Below are 19329 nucleotides of genomic sequence, written 5' to 3'. Positions count from 1 at the left end.
TGCTGCTTTTTAGTCATAAAACTTAACTGTTTTTTGAGACACAAAATAAAAGTTTTATTTAATTTGAAAAGAATAAAATTTAAGTTTTAAACACTTTCAGTATGTAATATTAATGTTTAAGGCATTTTAAGATAATGTTAAATTTAAGATTAATTTCTCAAGTGTATTTTTCTCTTTATTGTAAATTTACTGCAGAAAATCTCTGAACTGTAATGTCACCAATACATAGAATCCACAAATTAACTAATTACACCTTTAATTTTACAATACACACATCCGCTGTTAGTGTGTGTGTCTGGAGTGTGTGTGTGTGTCTGCAGTGTGTGCTCTCCTGCTGGTTTACACTCCGGTGTCTTCAGTCTGCAGGTTTTCCTGTTTCCACCTCACACGTCCTTCACTCCGTAGTTTTTCCTCCACAGTCTGGTTCATGTGGAGGTTTGATAAACTCTGAATCCACAGCTCGGCTCTGTTTGTTCTGCAGATCTCCATCAGCTTCATCCTGCTGCTTCATTAACAATTGACACACTCAGCTAATGAATGGGAAATCATTTACATTTTCATCAGCTTCTCCCTCAGTTTGTTTTTTTTATTGTCAAACATAAACTTAGATTTTTGTTCTTCACTCGATACAGACATTAATTAGACCTTAGTAATTTTGAATGAGACTTTCTTCTTTGAGGAAACTTTAAAAGGCTGAACAGAAGAGGATGATGAATATGCTGAAGGATCAGACCTCACATCAGTGGATGAAACTCACTACTGCTGTTTCACATGTTTTTCCCTTCAGGCAGATTTCTTCTTATATAAAGTGCTTTATATAAAACATTAAAGACATTAAAACAAGAGACATGGCGCAATATAAAAAAAACACATGAAGATATATATTCTGATAACATCATTATTTATTTAGTTTTAATTGATCTTTCAGACCAGGTGAAGTGAAACCAGACTGTTGGACTTCTGTTCCTCTGATATAAAATATATGTGGTTATGTGATTTAATTGATTGTTAGGACAGTAAAGTGAAAGAAATAAGAATATGATGGGACTCTGTCAAAACTGAACTGCTGTAGTTCATATTTTGTTTTATCAAATTAATGAACAGACAGAAATCTTCAGGTAAAGACCATATCATTTCATCAGGGAAAAACTGTGAGGTTGCCAGTTAATATATTCTAATGTCTTGTTTTGTTGAGTTTAGATAGATAGATAGATAGATAGATAGATAGATAGATAGATAGATAGATAGATAGATAGATAGATAGATAGATAGATAGATAGATACTTTGTTTATCCCCTAGGGAAAATTCATGTGTCCATTAGCTCATTGTTGATAATAATAATAATTATATGAACAGTTAATAATAGAAAAACAATAATAATTAGATTAGTCCACTTCCTTTGACTGAGGTGTTGTATAGCCTGATGGCAGTGGGAACAAAGGATCTCCTGAACCTCTCTGTTCTGCAGCACAGTGAGATGAGACGTTTGCTCATGATCATAGAAAACCAGCAAATATTCACAGGGACTTCAATGATTAATCAGTTATCAAAACTGTTTCCAATTCATTTTCTTTCAGTTGATTAATCAGTTGATGAACTAATCATTTCAGCTTTAGACTACTGGTTAGTTTCTAGGTGAAATAATGAAACTGACAGTTACAGTGGGGGTCAACAACAGCTGTTTGCTGCTTGGCCCCTCAGGAGGTTAATGTTTCACATCTGTTAAGCTTCTGTCACTCTGGTCAGTGAATTGATTAATTTGATTTTTATTTCTTTGTTAATATACAGACAACATGACATTATCCAGGTTCATGTGACTCAATATAAGTGAGACACATTATATCAATAAATGTCTGAACAAGGTCTATAAGAAAAACTAGAATCTGCTCCTCAAGTCACAGTAAACATGGTCACAGTCTCTCCTTCCTGAGTTACAGTGTTCAATAATGACCAGAAGTGTCTCTGCAGAACATGATGATGTCACAGTGAAGTTGACCTTTGACCCTTTGGATATAAAATGTCATCACTTTATCCTTATAGATATTTGTGTTAAATTTTTTCATAATTAGTGAATGGCCAAAAACGTGTTTTGTGAGGTCACAGTGACCTTTGACCTTTGACCACCAAATCCTTGAGTTCAAATTAATATTTGTAACCAAATCTGAAGAAAATTCCTGGAACCCCAAAAACATAATGCCTCCAGCACAAATGAACTAAACAATAATACACATCAAAATAAAAATCAAAGAGGGTTTTGTTAGAGGTTATAGGTCATTTAAAAAAATGTTTTTATGGTCTAAAAACACATTTTAAAAAAACAGAAACCTGTTGTCCTTAAACTTTATAAACCTTTGTAAATAAAAGCAGGACGTTTATAATTAATTCTGTTAATTCTGTCACAAATAATGTCGTTTATACTGAAGGGTGAAATGACGACGACAATGACAATTTATTTTGAAAGGTCTAACCGGTACATTCTCTCCTAATATCAGGTAAACTTGACACAGGTGTTGTCGGTTGTCAGTTATGGCGGTTAAAATTTTACCTGTGTGAAATGATCGTTTATTTAACTGATGACAGCCATGACGGAACCGACAGAAAACGGCGTTACTGACAGAGCCGTGGAGCCGGTACGTTATAACTATTCTCTAATTTGTGGTCACGAAGAAAACCGATTACTAACGGGAAACGATTGTTAGCCTCGTAACTCAACTACCGTTGCTAGCTACAAACTTAATGGCTAATTAACACAAAGAAACGGAGCAGCTGGTTTGTCTGACGTTGCCGAGGTTGGTTGGTAATAGTTGGTTTAGTTTAGCTTCTTCGTGGCAAACGATGGCTAATTGTAAATCTTCTCTCCTGCAGGTGGAGTCCGAACCGGCGGCTGTTAAAGACGAAACTTCCCTCGTGGAAACTTTTGAAAACACCTTGGAAATATCACAGGTTAGTTTTTCCTTTTTTTCTGTCAAGAAAGCACTTTCAACCAAACTCTATTCAAAATTCTGGCAATTTAAAATCGACATCGTTATTAAACATTGCTCGTACGTGATAGACAATGACTAAAGGCTGTTATCAGAGATTCATTCAGACTTTTATATATCATTGTTTTGCAGCTAATAGAACAGAAATTACGCTGTTTTTTCTATAACTTTACAGAGTTGTCATGGGCAACAGCAGAACGGTGTCAACGTTCTAAATGTCAAGAGAGAACATTTAGACCAAATTCCATTCAAAAATATGGCAATTTTAAAACGACGCAATGTTAAGAACCGTCATCTGTGTTAGAAATAACCAGAGGTCGTTATCACATTACAACTTCCGCTTCTGCTGCAAATATAACACAAGTTACTAATTCCTAATTGTTTTTACAAGTGATGTCCACAAAACTTCACTTTCTGTTTAAAATCGTAAATATTTACGTTCAGCTACAGAAATATGGATATAATTGTCCACCTGTGTAACTGTAATTTCTCCGGGCTGTCAATTGGCAGATAAAACGGTAATTTCCGTCAAGATAGAACTTTCAACTAAACTCAAAATGCCAAAAAAATCGGCATCATTTTTACACATTGCCCATACGTGATGACCAAAGGCTGTTATCAGAGGTTAATTTAGACTTTTGCATGTTATTGTTTTGCTGCTAATAGAACAGAATATCGCTGGTTTAGCTGTACCAGACTCCATTCAAAATTATGGAAATTTAAAAACGGCACATTGGTGTTAAAAACACTCAGCTGCCTTAAAGAAAATAACCATAAACTATATTTTGTTGCAAATATAACAGAAGTGACTAATAACTAAACATGTTACTACTATGATTCCTGGTGTGTCAGGTGGCACCAGTAAAATGTTAAATTGTCAGTTCTACATGGGAAGAGAAAACAGTCCACAAAACTTCATTCAAGATTCTGGAAATTTAAAATTGCCATACTTCAAACTTACTACCCATATATGATAGGAAATAACCTAAGATTAATAACAAATCAGTTCAGAATGCTGAACAGTTTTGCACCTAGAAGATTCAATAATCATCAATTCAGCACAGACTATCTTAAAAAATGCAGTGTGGTGCAGTGTGTTTTGATTCACAGGTTCAGCAGTTTCTAAAGCTCAAAATGATGTAATGCATGATGAACTTCAATAATGTTACAGACGGGTAAATTTGCACTCACAAGCAGGAAAGCACAAACTTGGTGTCTGGTGGATCTTGTTTTTGCACTTAAATACATATTGGATATGGTGATCATTTTCAGTGTTTCTTGGTCTGTGCAGGATGTGAAGCTGACAGAGGAAAAGGGCAGCAGAGAGAAGCTGGAGCAGGAAGACGGACAGACAATCTGTCTACCTGCAGCTGAAACCTCCACCTCTGAGTCAAAGGTAACGACTCCACAAGACGGGTCAGGACAATAGAACCAGTTTTAATATGAAGAACTGGAGTAACCTGCTGGACTGAAACCAGGACCATAGTTTCTTCCATGTTTTTTCATTTGACAACTTTTACTTCTATTGATGAATATAAACAGAGGTCCGACAGAAAATTATGTATTACATGATATATTTAAAAAATAGTTATGGTATCTATAATTAAACTCATCGTATTGCTACTAGTATCAAAAAATTCAAATAACACCTAACACCCAATAAAACCCAGTCATATCAACTGACTGAAGGCTTGAGGTGAGAGACACATGATATACTTTGCCCAATCAGTGTAGCCATATAGTAGGTAATCATTCTGTTGGTTTGTGAACGCAGCGTGGATCCATGTATGTAGAGTAGACTCAGTACAGTAAAATGTCACAATTGTCATAAAGATCGATCATGAATTAACATCATCAGCTGCTAATCTACTCATTAAAGAAGCTGTGAACCAAACTGTGAGGTCACCTCTGACTGGTTGTGTCTATCAGTGGGAGGTTGGAGCTCCCTGTCAGGCTGTGTGGTCAGAGGATGGGCTGGTCTACCCGGCAACTGTGGTGTCTCTGGACGCAGAGCGCTGCAGAGTTCATTTCAACAGCTACGGCAATGAGGAGGACGTGGAACTGAGCGCACTCCAGAGACTGAGAGCAGCTCCGTGCACGCAGAGACAGAGCGCTCAGGTAACGACCACCTCACATCAGACGGGAAAATTCATGGTTAGCGACCTGAGTCAGTAAATGAAATGAGAAATACAATCATTGTTCCAACTTTAACTGAAAAGTGATTTTTAAGCTATAGATTCAGAAATGTTTTGCATTACGATTAGCAATTTCTTAAAGAAGGTAATTAAAAATATAATAAGGACTTTATAAATGACTTTTCTGATTTCTTGGCTGAAATTTTGCCCAAATATGACCAGGTCGTAATTGTCGGGGATTTAAATATCCATGTATGTTGTCCTAATAAGCAGTTGGCTAAAGACTTCTTAGGTCTCATTGATTCTTTTTGCAGTCTGTGACTGGTCCCACACAGGAACACGGGCACACACTTGATCTTGTTTTATAATGTGGTTTGTCTGTTTTTATCTTAGAAATTTGTAATGCAGTGTTTTCTGTCATACGGTTAAACCATGCGCTCCTGCTCGGCGCTGTCATATGTTTAACCCTTCCACTGCTGTTCAGTTCTCAGCTGCTTTCAATAAACCCAGTTGGTTCAAAATGCTGCTGCTCGCTGCCCATTCTAGCCTCCCTCCATTGGCTCCCTGTGCGCTTCAGAATCAATTTCAAAATCCTTCTGTTTGCCTATAAATCCCTGAATGGTCTTGCTCCATCCTATTTCTCTTACCTGTTTCAACCTCATGTACCGTCATGGTCTCTCAGGTCTGCTGATCAGCTGCTTTTAGTGGTCCTGAAAACTAGACTTAAAGTCAGAGGAGATCGGGCATTTGCAGTTGCAGCTCCCAAACTGTGGAACGAGTTGCCTTTACACATTAGGCAGGCCTCTTCACTGCTGTCTTTAAATCTCTTCTTGAAACGCACCTCTTTTCCTTGGCTTTTGAGAGTTTGAGATGTTTCCTTTTTATTGCTTAACTGTTGTTGTTTTTACACGTGTTTTATGTCTTTTTGTACTTTTAATGTGAGATTTTTTGCTTATGTTTTTTTTTTGTATTTTATTATTGTACAGCACTTTGGTCATCTGTGTTGTTTTTAAAAAGTGCTTATAAATATAATTGGATTGAAAAATTTTAAAATTAAAACTGAGGGTCAGGTGTCAGGACAACACCTGTGAGTCTGGGTTAACCTTTAAACTTTGTGAGTGAGTAAAACATGTTTTCAGAGTCTGGTTGACGTTTATGTCTCAGGACTGGAGTCCTGGTTCTCGGTGTCGGGCGGTGTATTCAGAGGATGGTCTGGTTTATCCAGCCATGGTTCTGTGGGTCAAAGGTCAGCGATGCTGCGTTCGATTTGACGACTACAACAATGAGGAGGAGCAGGACATCAGCAGCCTGCTGAACCCAGATGAGCTCCACGGAGCCAGCAGATCTACCACCAAGGTAAAAACCTGGACCAGGACCTGGGACACACATCAGACCTGAGTGATGTGTGTGTTGCTGATTTATTCTTTGATCAGATCTTGATTTTAAATTTTCATTCCTCCAGTTTCTGTTTGATTCTGGTCATATTGATCAGCTGTGATTATGCTTCTGTTTCACACACTCAATAAGAGAGAGTTATCAATTCTAATTCCATTTGAACATACCAGAACACTGAGGTCTCAAACGCCTCCTGAAACAAAAACAGATCAATCTCTGATTGAAAAATGATTCCTGATGGAAACATGAAAACAACATGTGAAATTAAATGGTGTTGATGTTAACATCTGGACTGACCTTCATCACGTTCTGCAGGGCAGCAGCTGGAAGTCGATTTCAACCAATAACTCTGACTGGAAGAGGGGGAGGAGAGAGGAGAAGCAGGAGGAGAGGAGGGGGGAGAGGAGGGACGATCACAGCTTCTTCTGGGTGAGTCTGACTTTAACTAGATCTCAGTGGTGACACCTGCTGGACATGAGCTGTTTAACACCTCAACCTCAACCTGAACCCAGAGCTCAGGGTCCCATATCCTGGAAAACTATCCTATATTCCCATATGATCCTATATATATTCTTTATATATTTCATTATTAATTAAAAAATCAAGTGGTCTTTTGGAGGTTGTGACCATATATATTCATTCATCCATATCTATCTATCTATCTATCTATCTATCTATCTATCTATCTATCTATCTATCTATCTATCTATCTATCTATCTATCTATCTATCTATCTATCTATCTATCTATCTGTGTGTATATGTATATACATATATATATATAGGCGCTCTGACAGGTCTGAGGTGGTAGTTGTTATTTTATATAGTTATATTTTGTGGACAGATGTGATGTCATCATGATGTAAGCAGGTGAAGGAGAGACCTGGTCCTCAGAGTAAAGAGAGAGAAGAGAAGAGGAGAGGACACCAGCAGAGAGAAGAAGCAGAGAAACCAACCAATCACAGCTTCTCTCTCTTTCCTCCGTTTCCTCCTCCTCCTCAGTCGAGCTCAGGGGTAAAACTGATTCACTGATCGTTAGTGAACAGATCATTAATGTTGATCAGTAATGATGATCAGTCTCACAGTGTGTCTGTCTCCAGGACCCCCTGTCATTCATCCCCCCTCCCCCTCCTCCTCCTCTCTGGACGTTTGGAGGGAAAGAGTCCAGCAGCTCCACGGGAGTCGACTCCACCTCCAGCATGTTGATGCTCTGGTACATGTGTGGTTTCCACACCGGCAGCTTCATGGTCAGTATGATGTCATCATCTCCCCACACTCACACTCACACTCATGTTTTGGTGAGAAGTGATTTGTTTGGTTTAAAATCCTGTTTTAAAATGAGCTCTGATTTTTCTGGTCAGAGCTTTCATTCAAGTCAACAGTGTGAAGGTTTCAGCTCTTCAGAGTGATAATCTGCAGAATTAAAGTTTCTGTAAATTTGAATCCAGAAAGGCTAGAGCCAGCTTCCTAACATGTAATCCTTCTCTACTTCATGATTGGTCAAAAATAAAGCAGTGCTGCCTTTTTAGAGTGTTGTTGTCGTCTGTCCGTCCTGTTCTCATGAACTTCAGATCTGATTCAAACCTTCAGCTGGACTCGAGGAAGAATTGATTAGATTTTGTGAGCAAAGGTCAAGGTCTCTGCCTCACGTCCTTTTTAACATGATATATCAGGAACAGAGGAAATTTCATCACATCTGGCACAAAAAAATTTAGTTAATTATTAATAATCACAATGTATAATATTTGTGTGTGTGTGTGTGTGTGTGTGTGTGTGTGTGTGTGTGTGTGTGTGTGTGTGTGTGTGTGTTTTTCAGGCTCAGCAGCTGCTCAGATCGACCTCTAAAGACTGAGGTAAGAAGCCACTTTGAACACACACAGGTACTAACATGACTGATCTTCACCTGAGCTCACAGGTTCAAACTCATGAGACATCAGTTTTATTTTAGTTTGTTGTTTATTTCCTGCTTTAGAGCCAGAGAGGATCATGGGAGGAAAAGCTCCTGGGACCTTCGTCGTCTTTCACAGTGAACTTGTACATTTTTGTTTTTGATATTTTAAAATAATTGTTTGTTCCGAGTTGATTGTTTCCATGGAGACACTGCTCTAGTTTGGTCCAACGGACGTAGTTTGTGTTGAGAGTTCAGATGTTGTTTTGATTGTGTAGAGTTTTATTGAGGGTCTGTGTATCACTGAAACTCTGCTGTTAGAAATGAAATGAAGACATTTTGTTATTAAAGAAAAGATGGACGACTCTGTTTCTCATTTTTATTTCACTGTGAAGCAGCTTTGACGAGGGTCAGGTATAGAATTTTATTGATTTATTATTATAGAAACAAAAACATTTTTATTCCTGACAATAAGACTTTTACACTCCTGTATATTTTCTTCTTTTTTTGATAAAATTATTTTATATTATTGTGATAATGTGACTTTGTCCAAATGATAACTTAAAATTGATTAATACACGACTCTCGTGTCTTGGATTGAATTTAATTTTATAAATTTAATCAGAACGTCTGATCAGGAAACGAGAGACTTTAACCTGCAGCTGAAAATCACACAGAAATCCTGTGTCACTTCCTGTCTGAAGGAGCAGAGGCTTCTCTCCCCATGACCTCACAAGTCACTCAGCTGAACATATAAACTCTCCTGTGTGAGACTGCCTCAGTCCAGAGGACAGACGGAGGTGTCTAGCGTCGTCAACGGCAGGATGCTGTTCCTCACCGCCTCTGCTGGCTGCTGGTTGTCATGGTCAGCTGTGAGGAGCTGACAGAGGAGAGGTCACTTGACGATGTCATCAAGACACAGGAGGAGAAGGAGCTGGTGAGTAGGGAAGTACAGCAGGTGTTCATTGATGATGATGATGTGGAGATCTGAGTGTCCTGTGCGCTGTGTTTTTATTGGCTGCTGGAAATGATGAACTGATGAATGATTGATCACTGATCGGTTCATCAACAGAAGAATAACCTGTCCCTCCAGATTGAAGCTCTGCAGGACATCCTGGAGAAGTTACAGAGCAAACAGCTGCCGTCGTCAGAGAAGAAGCTCGGCCGACTCCCCCTAGTAAGAACATAAGTGTATTCAGAAATTAAAGGCTCAGTTCACTCATTTTGTCCCTCTCTGTCTCAGGTGATGAGGGTTTGTGCGGCTCACAGTAACATTACAGTAACATAAACTGAGTCGTCTCCTCCAAACATGACCAGAGACCGCAGAGAGACCACTAGAGGGAGACAGAGGACATCCTACTGGTTCTGTGTTCATCACTTTCCCTTTATACATGAGTTCGACAGACTCACAAATCTGAACATGAAGGAAACTCGCTCCAGATACAGACAGACACACCTGTAGAAGCACCTGCAGAGCTGTGGGACACCTTAGGAGAGGTGATGGGCTCCGTTAGAGATACTTTAGCTGATGTTCCCACACTAGACCTTATGGGAGCGACCCAGCCATGGATTGTTTGATTGACCTGAGTGTGTGTGTGTGTGTGTGTGTGTGTGTGTGAGAGATGCATGGAGAGATGCATGATGCAGGTAAGCATTGCGTGCTGCGTAAAGGTTTGAGGGTCGGGAAGATGTGTGTCCCACAGAAAGCGTCTGTAACTTCAGCGTCCTCAAATGTCTGTAGAGAGGAAACACAAACACAAGTTCCTACAAAATAAAAGGTTTTTAAAAACTCCACTGGTCTTTGTTTTTTTATTGTAAACAGTGTCTGTGACATCAGTCCTGTCAACACTGGTGTTAACCACAGACTTTAATAAAGGACGTAGCCTCTGTGATGTCACCCACAGGTTTCTGAAGCTCAGAGTGAGCTGCTCAGAGTGAGCTGCTCAGAGTGAGCTGCTCAGAGTGAGCTGCTCAGAGTGAGCTGCTCTACTGTTGCCATCTTGGCAGTGTCTGACTCCACCCCTAACTCCCAGCTAATCCAAAAATGGTCAAAGAGGAGGGGCATGTTTGGAGCTGAGACTAAAGTGCATGTCGGTTTTTGACAAGCATATGTTCACCTACATGCCACTCAAAGAGGCCACGCCCTCAATTATGAATAACTTTAAGCCTTAATAAAATGTAAACAGGTGAGTTATATAAACAGGTGTCATGAAGGAGGAAATTAGCTCTAGAGACCAAAAGTGTTTTTGTACCAGGCTGTAAACATGTTTATTTCTGCTGTAAAGTTGGACATTTTAACATGGGAGTCTATGGAGACTGACTCACTGTTGGAGCCAGACTCTAGTGGTCATTAAGGGAACTGCAGGTTTTGGTTCTTCAGTGCTGGCTTCATGTTTCAGCCTCAGAAAACTTGTTTTTTAATGAAATATTGGATCATTTTTCTTTTTTGGGCCTTAAACAGTTAGTTTAAATCTTAGTTTCGAGATAAACAAAACAACTGAGAGAAACACGATGAGACAAGTCAATGACCTGTTTTAATCTCTAACAATGTTTTGTGTTTTATAAACTTGGTTCTTTTTCATTTCAAATCGTCATCTGAAGAGGAACAGCAGCTGTTAGAAAAATGTAGAGCAGTAAAAAGTGTAAGATCTCCCTCTGAAGGAGCAGAAAATAAGTACTTAATATCTGTACTTATATGCCTGCTGTCATTCTCTGAACTATGATCTCTGGTAAATCAGGCATGAAATATGGAACAAAGAAAACACTGTAGTTTTACAAACTCCTCAGGTTTATTAATCTCATTAACCCCCCCCCCCCCCATCCCAAACCTGCATCAGTTAAAACAATGAAAAAGCTTCTAAAAGTCAAGTTGTTCTGCTGCAGTTATGAAGCTTCAGCTGTGAGTTTCATCAAAAGCACAAAAGAAACAAACTCAACAATACAAAAAACAAACAGTAGAAAAAATTCATTCACACACACTGACACACACTTTGACCCTGTTCATGCCCGACCATCCTGATCTGGATCAGTTCTTCAGTCAATGACAGGACTGTCAGTCACTGATGATGATGCTGCTGTAAACCAGCTGTCAATCATATTTAAATCCTCCATCAGCTTTTACACTGATTTCTCTTCATATCTTTTTTTCTCAATACTTTGTTTATTGACTTTTGTTTTATTTTAAATTTAGAGTAAACCGAACATTCAAACATTAATTAAGATTTCTCTCTATTTCTATGAAAATCCTCACACACATATTTTGCTTTCTCTCTCATCCAGATTCAGATCAGATTGAAGTCTCAGGTGTAAACAGGTTTTTATTTATGTTCTTTAGTATTAAAATTCACTTGTGACCCTGCTGATCATTAGAGTTTAGATCTCCATCCCTCCACAGGAAACATCAGAGAACAGCTGGCTGAGAACAGACACATGACCTGAACTCTACAGACTGAAGCTGTTAATCTGCGATGATCAATAATCAAAGATGATTTGACCAGTTCAGCAGATGACTCAAATCTCACATAAGAAATTTTTAGTTTTTACTAAGATTTTATTTACTGATCAATCGATCGATTATTAAAGAAAATATCTCTCAGATGTAATGATGATGACAATCATTGGTTTCAGTCTGACAGAATAAACAACATGAGGTTTCTGAGTCTTCGTTATTCTCACAGAAAAACATTAAAAAACAAAGATAAATCAACTTTACAGTCTCTGTCTCAGAGGAGTTCATATTTACTTCAGTGGTTAATTTGCAGGGTTTTTCCTGGACGAAAATTAGGCGGGGGTGGTACTAAGCCGTAACACCGGAGAGGGGGGGGCACCTTCCACTTGAGAACTAGGCCTACTTTCACTCCTTACAACTTTACTGTATCTCGTCAGTAACATGAATTAACTTTTTTTTTCCCATAAGTGAAGAACTACTTATGTCTGCACTCAAATCAGGTCGCTTCCTTCCGCAGGCAGAAAATCCAGCGCGTTCGTATTCTTCTTCTTTGGTAATTTCGGATGGCTCTGCTTGATGCACAGATTACGATACAGCGCCACTAGATTGCCGTAGTGGCGTGCAGCTGCAATTGCAGTTACAAGCGTCAAATCCACCGAGTACAGAGAAAACAAGTACTAGAATTTTGTCGGGAGGCTGAGGGGCCACCAAATTTGACGGAGACGACCGCCTCCCAATTCCCTATGCAGGAAAAACCCTGATTTGTCATTAATTAATCACGTAGACCCTGAGGATGTAGAGAGAACCTGACAGTCACACTGATGAACTGTCTCTGGAGGGAAGTTGTCTAAAAACTGGTGCAGGAGTGAAAATGTTTTTCTTAATGGACTAAAAATTTTGAAACCAGTAACACAAAGTAGAAACCATTAGCAAGAAGTAAAAACCAGTAGCAAGAAGTAGAAACCAGTTACAGAAAGTAGAAACCAAGTAGAAACCAGTAGCAGGAAGTAGAAACAATGGTCTCTGTGAGGCAGCAGAGTCTCTAACGGTCAGCAAATGTCTCAGCTGTTCAATTTAAAGCAAAGTTTGTGTCCAATCATACGACAGTGTGATGTCAGCGTCTCCGTGGCGACATGTTTGTTTGTTGCGTTGACAGGAATTTTGTACAGCAGTCAGTAAATCAGTCCAGGCTCTGCCCCCGTCCTGGACCACAGTGCTTGCCGCCGAAACAATCAATCACCACACTGCACTCCTGAAAACACACACACACGTTAATACAACAAAACAAACACACTAATACAACAACACACACAAACATTATTACAACCTCTAATAATTTAATTAACTGAATAATCAGCTTATTATTTATTAATCAGCCGATTATTAAATAATCAGTTGATTGATCCATAATGAAAATAATACTTACAATTAGTTACAGTTAGTTACAGTTGCTTAGTGAACTCCTACATTTCCCAGAATGCATTATGACACCCTACTACTAGATCTACCCACAGATGCATTCGGGTGCAGTCTGTGCTATCTGGGACTCTGTGGTCTCTGCTGGTTTTCATTATGTGCGTTTCCACCACAGGAACCTTCCCCAGGAACCAAGAACCTTTTGAGGAACGAGGGGCTAAATTTAGTCCGGGGTAATTGATCTACCCCCAAAAAAGTCCCTGGTCGGGGGGTAGTACTTTCCAAAGGTTCAGGAACTTTGGGGGGTGTGGTCTGCAGTGCTCAACATATCTGACTGGTCGAGTACTCTGCTGCATTTTATTTCACCAGCCATGTTCAAAAGCCCGCAACTGCAAGCTGACTGTTTTGTTTTGATTCTAAACTGTTGATGTGCGTCTTTAATCCGCTTTGCAACTAACACTCGCCTCCATTCCAGCATTGATTCAATGAATCAGTTTGCATTGCAAAAAAGCACAATCAACAGCAGCACAACCTGAATCTCCTCTGTTAACAGGCTAAGTGTAGTGTCACACAAATGATAATGCCGGCCTGTCCGTCGCTTTTTTGGCATTATCATTGTTGTATAGCCTTTGCCTTCTTCTCACCGCCACCTACTGGACTGGAGTTGTAGTGCATTTACCTTCATTGCTTTTCAATACGTCATCATCATCTCCCTGGGACTTTAGGCCAGAGTGGAAACACAGACAACAATGGGCCACAGGAACCTTTTAGTTCCTGAAGAAAAGTACCTGGAACTAAAACCTGTAACTAAAAGTTTCAGGTACTCTTTGGTCAAAACGTGGCTATTGAGTCATACCTGATTCAGACCTGATTCAGTCATGTGGTAGTTATCGTGTGTGTTGGGACGGAGACTCACAGGTTATCAGATGCAGAGTGCTGCAGGCGAGCAGCAGCAGTGCAGGAATACCAGCGAGGGGCGAGGCAGCGGAGTGGTCATCTGTGGCGGGGGCGGGGGTTTTGTGCTGCGGCGTTGATACTGATAGAGTTGGTGATGCTTCAGAGTCAGCTTTACACTTTTGACTGTAAACACACAAACAGAGAAATCTATTAACTAATGACTCGTTAGTTCACACCAGAGGAGAGCCTGTCCAGTCTGATTCAACCTGAAAACACAGAAAGTGAAACTAAAGAAAAAACCTTCATGCTCTGCTCAGACTTTGAGTCTCATGTCCTTCATGGTGACGTAGACCATGTTGGGAATGTGGTCTGCTGTTCTTTATCTGATGCCATGTTCCCCTCTGTGTTGTTTGAAATGATGTAACCTGTCATCGTGGAGGGGGCGTGTCTTCCTGGAGCTTCGCTCTCACTCTGTCCTCAATGTAGTGTGTGCGTGTGATGCGTTCACTTACAGCTGCTTCTGCACGTACTGCTGTTGGGACTCGCAGGCCTTGGTCTGACTCTGAGCCGCAAACATCTGATTCTTAGCAGCTTCCTGCAGCTTCAAGCAGGCCTTGGTCTGATGGAAGGCCTGGGTCAGGTTGTTCTGCAGCGCATCGATGTGATCTGAACACACACACACACACACACACACACACACACACACACACACACACACACACACACACACACACACACACACACACACACACCCCAGTCAGTGTTTTTCTTCTCTGGAAAACCTCAATAAAAATCATTGTCACTGAACATCATCTAGTATTTGTACCCAACACGTCTGTGCCTGGCAATGGAATCAAAAATTAATATATATTATAATATAATATATAAAACTATTTTCAACATCATGAAATAAAAAGAATCAGCTTGTTGACATTTGAAGAAAGTCTCATGTTTAATGTTGGAGTTGGATTTTCTTCTTTCCCGAACTCACTGAACACAACAACATGACACCTGAGAAAACAAGTGCTGAGGAAGACCATGAGGAGTGGCTGAAATAAGCAAGTAAGTGGACCTTGATTTCAGATTATTGTGACAAACTGTGAAGAGTGAAATGAAAAAGTTCTGTTTAGGCAACAACCATTTCCTATTGTTTAAGTCCTGATGTAGTGATACTGTTGATGGAAAGTTGTCCAATATAGCAACAGTAACTAGGGGTGGGGTGGGGTGTGGGGGGGTCTGGAAGCTCCCTGCGATCAGAGCTGGAGGAGGTCTGGGAAACTGGTGACACCACGCCTTGCAGAGTGGTGGAGCAGGAGAATCTGAGCAGGGTTTGGTTCGGGTCTACATGAACTTATAAGGTCACGTCCAGTCTTATCTCTGAGTCGACTCTCTGTAATGTCAGGAACGACCGGACCTGCCAGCCCCCACGTTTTCTCTGCTCTAACTTGTTTATGTACAGATCTGGATCAGTCCTGACTCTGTGAGACTGCTGCCAAAATCTGCATCTGAACCAGTTCCTGAGTCCAGGACCTAGTCCTACAATCTGATTCTTATCAAAACAAAAGAAGAATTCAGCGCTGAGGTGAGATTATTTCTTTAAACAATCCTGACCGATCTAAAAACTGACCCAGGACCAGGTGGAATCATTAGTTCAGCTCCTTTCCCTTCAGATCTCTTATTAAACATCAGCTGGTTTTTAATCCTGACAAAACTAAATGGAACCTGTCCCGGGCCACACCCTCTGTCCACACTCTGCAGAGCTCTGAGATTAAAACTGTTGTAGACACTCTGGACTCTCCTCTCACACTCTACATACTCATATGTGCTTAAATGTCTCAGTCAATAAAAGCCATGATGTGAGATGTAAATAAACCCGATCCATCCAGACTCACAGCTTCTCTCTGACCAGGCTGATTATCACTGAACTGTCAAACTTTAATTATTGCTGCTTTTACATTTGTTACACTTTCCCAGAACCTAAAAAAGTGTGTTTTATTTATGTGACATCATCTGAATGTCACAACAAAAACAACAACAACAAGAACATGAAGGTAGATGTGAAGAGCTGCCCTCTGGCTCTGGTTTTGGTCAGTCCTTAAAAACTGAAAATAAAATAATTTCCTGTCAGTTTTCATCACTTATTATGAACCTTTCTGTCGACAACAGAGACGTTACCACGGTTACAGGATTACATCATATGATCAGGTGAGATGTTATTTATCTATGTAAACTGCCTCATTCTTAACATCAGCTGATAAATGTTCAACCTGAGCCTGAGAGAACTGGTTTCAGATCCTGAGCCTGAGAGAACTGGTTTCAGATCCTGAGCCTGAGAGAACTGGTTTCAGATCCTGAGCCTGAGAGAACTGGTTTCAGATCCTGAGCCTGAGAGAACTGGAACGAGGAGAACTACATCCTGAAGTAGAGATCCAGGGGCCAGTTGCACAAAAAAAACTTAAGATTTCTACTTAAATATTACACTTAAAGTTTTATTTCTCCTTAGCTGTGGGAGTAATTTACAACAGTGAAAGTGATTTTACAGCAGTAAAATTCTAATGTTTCCATGGAGACTGTTAATTTGCTGCCATTACCACTTTTGATACCTGTTAACACTTTTGGGAAGTGTGTAACATTAAAGAAAGCTGCTGTCTCATCCTCCTGTTGTTTTGGCAGGAAGTTAAGTGGTTCCTCAAGTTTTAGAGTAAGATAAGAAGAAAACCTTAAATACTTAACTCAACATTTTACCATATGGAGACAATTTAGGGGTGTTTTGTGCAATTATTTGTATTTTAAGGAAACCTTAACTCAGACTTTAAGGAAAAACTTAACTTAAGGTGTTTTGTGCAACTGACCCTTAGTCTCAACCAGCCTCTGTTTAAATAAAGAAGTGAATTTCGTAATTTCTCTGGATTATAGTTTAATATTTTATTCTCTCTTCTATTAAAAACTGAAATCTGAAATAATCTCAGATTTAAAGATTTAAACCTTTGAGGCTCAGAAACTACAAGTCCTGAAGGATTCAGAGTCTGGAGACAAACCCTTGCTCTGAAGTGAGCTAAGTGTTTCTGACATTAAACAGTGAGTGATGTTTATCGGGGCCGGCAGCTCCCTGTTCATACAATGCTGCTCTCAAATCTGCTTCAGACAGGAACAAGTGGTTTCCCTTTGACTGTTCACGGCAGGAAATCGCCTTCAATAAAGCGTCTCTCAACTTCCTACCAGGCCACTGTTTGAGCCCCAGCTGCTTCTGGAGAGTATGAGCAAAGGAAAACACCTTTTTTCCCCATTAACAGCAACAACAGACCTCACTTCATAGTTCACTGTGACAGAAATACCCTGCAGGTCATTTAGTCTTCTTGTTAAAGACGTCAGGATGTTGAAATCACAAAAATACACAAGTTATCTTCAGGTTTTTGTAGTTTTTACAGTGAAGAGTCTGTAAGCCTTTGTTGTTGCTGCACAGAAACTCTATTTGAAATAAATCTGATCATTTCAGCTTCTCTCAGTAAAGTCAATCAAATTCAGAAAATTAGTCCTGGTTTCCGAGGATCAGCAGCTGAGAACAGGTTTGATTAAGGCGTCACCTCCTGCAGGTTCACACTAAACCCAGCATTGTTGAGTTGCCCTGTCAACAATTAACTAGAGCAGGTGTCTGAATCTGAATCCAGGATCGAATCTGAATCCTCTCAAAACCCAGATTCAATCTCATTAGGTTTATCTTTCATCATTTGTCAGTGATTAAAGGTTCACATTTTACACCTGTGTTAAAGGATCACATGTGGGTTTAGTGCTGTAACTGAGAGTGAGCCTTAATCAAACCTGTTCTCAGCTGCTGATCCTCGGAAACCAGGACTAATTTTTCTGAATTTGATTGACTTTACTGGAGAGAGCTGAAATGTTCAGATTTATTTTCAAATAGAGTTTTTGTGCAGCAACAACAAAGGCTTACAGACTCTTCACTGTAATACAAAACCTGAAGATAACTTGTGTATTTTTTGTGATTTAACATCCTGACGTCTTTAACAAGAAGACTAAATGACCTGCAGGGTATTTCTGTCACAGTGAACTATGAAGTGAGGTCTGTTGTTGCTGTTAATGGGGAAAAAAGGTGTTTTCCTTTGTTCATACTCTCCAGAAAGCAGCTGGGGCTCAAACAGTGGCCTGGTAGGAAGTTGAGAGACGCTTTATTGAAGGCGATTTCCTGCCTGTGAACAGTCAAAGGGAAACCACTTGTTCCTGTCTGAAGATTTTGAGAGCAGCATTGTATGAAGGGAGCTGCGGCCCCGATAAACATCACTCACTGTTTAATGTCAGAAACACTTAGCTCACTTCAGAGCAAGGGTTTGTCTCCACCTCTGAATCCTTCAGGACTTGTAGTTCTTGAGCCTCAAAGGTTTAAATCTTTAAATCTGAGATTATTTCAGATTTCAGTTTTTAATAGAAGAGAGATATAAATATTAAACTATAATCCAGAGAAATTACGAAAATTCACTTCTTTATTTAACAGAGGCTGGTTGAGACTAAGGGTCAGTTGCACAAAACACCTTAAGTTAAGTTTTTCCTTAAAGTCTGAGTTAAGGTTTCCTTAAATACAAATAATTGCACAAACACCCCCTAAATTGTCTCCATATTGTAAAATGTTTGAGTTAAGTATTTAAGGTTTTCTTCTTATCTTTACTCTAAAACTTGAGGAACCACTTAACTTCCTGCCAAAACAACAGGAGGATGAGACAGCAGCTTTCTTTAATGTTACACACTTCCAAAAGTGTTAACAGGTATCAAAAGTGGGTAATGGCAGCAAATTAACAGTCTCCATGGAACATTAGAATTTTACTGCTGTAAATCACTTTCACTGTTGTAAATTACTCCACAGCTAAGGAGAAATAAAACTTTAAGTGTAATATTTAAGTAGAAATCTTAAGTTTTTTTTGTACAACTGGCCCCTGATCTCTACTTCAAGGATGTAGTTCTCCCTCGTTTCAGTTTCCCTCAGGCTCAGGATCTGAAACTCAGTTCTCTCAGGCTCAGGATCTGAAAACCAGTCTCTTCAGGCTCAGGATCTGAAACCAGTTCTCTCAGGCTCAGGATCTGAAACAGTCTGTCTCAGGCTCAGGTTGGTAACATTTATCAGCTGATGTTAAGATGAGGCATTTTAACATAGAATAAATA

General features: G+C 39.7%; 2 protein-coding genes across 2 annotated transcripts in view; one reads left to right on the top strand and one right to left on the bottom strand.

The window, feature by feature from the left end:
- The first annotated feature begins 2583 nt into the window (after positions 1-2583).
- Positions 2584-8535, top strand: LOC111231811 (survival motor neuron protein-like). The gene is made up of 9 exons (XM_022759047.1): positions 2584-2631; positions 2867-2965; positions 4283-4378; positions 4912-5075; positions 6257-6473; positions 6828-6941; positions 7612-7758; positions 8328-8364; positions 8484-8535. The coding sequence occupies exons 1-8, from the start codon at positions 2584-2586 to the stop codon at positions 8361-8363; spliced, it is 921 nt and encodes a 306-aa protein (XP_022614768.1). The 3' UTR covers position 8364; positions 8484-8535.
- Positions 8536-11220: 2685 nt separating this feature from the next.
- The window catches only part of LOC111231845, an 18648-nt gene continuing 10539 nt past the window's right edge, over positions 11221-19329 (bottom strand). The window contains exons 3-5 of the mRNA XM_022759100.1: positions 14673-14826; positions 14180-14343; positions 11221-13099 (exon numbers count right to left, since the gene is read on the bottom strand). Of these exons, the coding sequence (XP_022614821.1) occupies positions 13098-13099; positions 14180-14343; positions 14673-14826 (320 nt within the window). The 3' untranslated portion in view covers positions 11221-13097. The remainder of the gene's footprint in view (positions 13100-14179; positions 14344-14672; positions 14827-19329) is intronic.

The sequence above is a fragment of the Seriola dumerili genome, unplaced genomic scaffold, assembly GCF_002260705.1.
Source record: "Seriola dumerili isolate Sdu_G_001 unplaced genomic scaffold, Sdu_1.0 BDQW01000319.1, whole genome shotgun sequence".
Lineage (NCBI taxonomy): Eukaryota > Metazoa > Chordata > Actinopteri > Carangiformes > Carangidae > Seriola > Seriola dumerili.
The sequence above is the reverse complement of the archived record's forward strand: the minus strand, read 5'-3'. Positions and strand labels throughout refer to the sequence as shown.

What these genes read in the sequence shown, in the direction of transcription:
- LOC111231811 (XM_022759047.1), top strand. Translation starts at nt 2,584, where the DNA reads ATGACGGAACCGACAGAAAACGGCGTTACTGACAGAGCCGTGGAGCCG. An exon ending in CCAGCAGATCTACCACCAAG is followed by an intron (nt 6,474 to 6,827) that starts GTAAAAACCTGG and finishes CACGTTCTGCAG; the next exon opens with GGCAGCAGCTGGAAGTCGAT. An exon ending in ACGATCACAGCTTCTTCTGG is followed by an intron (nt 6,942 to 7,611) that starts GTGAGTCTGACT and finishes GTCTGTCTCCAG; the next exon opens with GACCCCCTGTCATTCATCCC.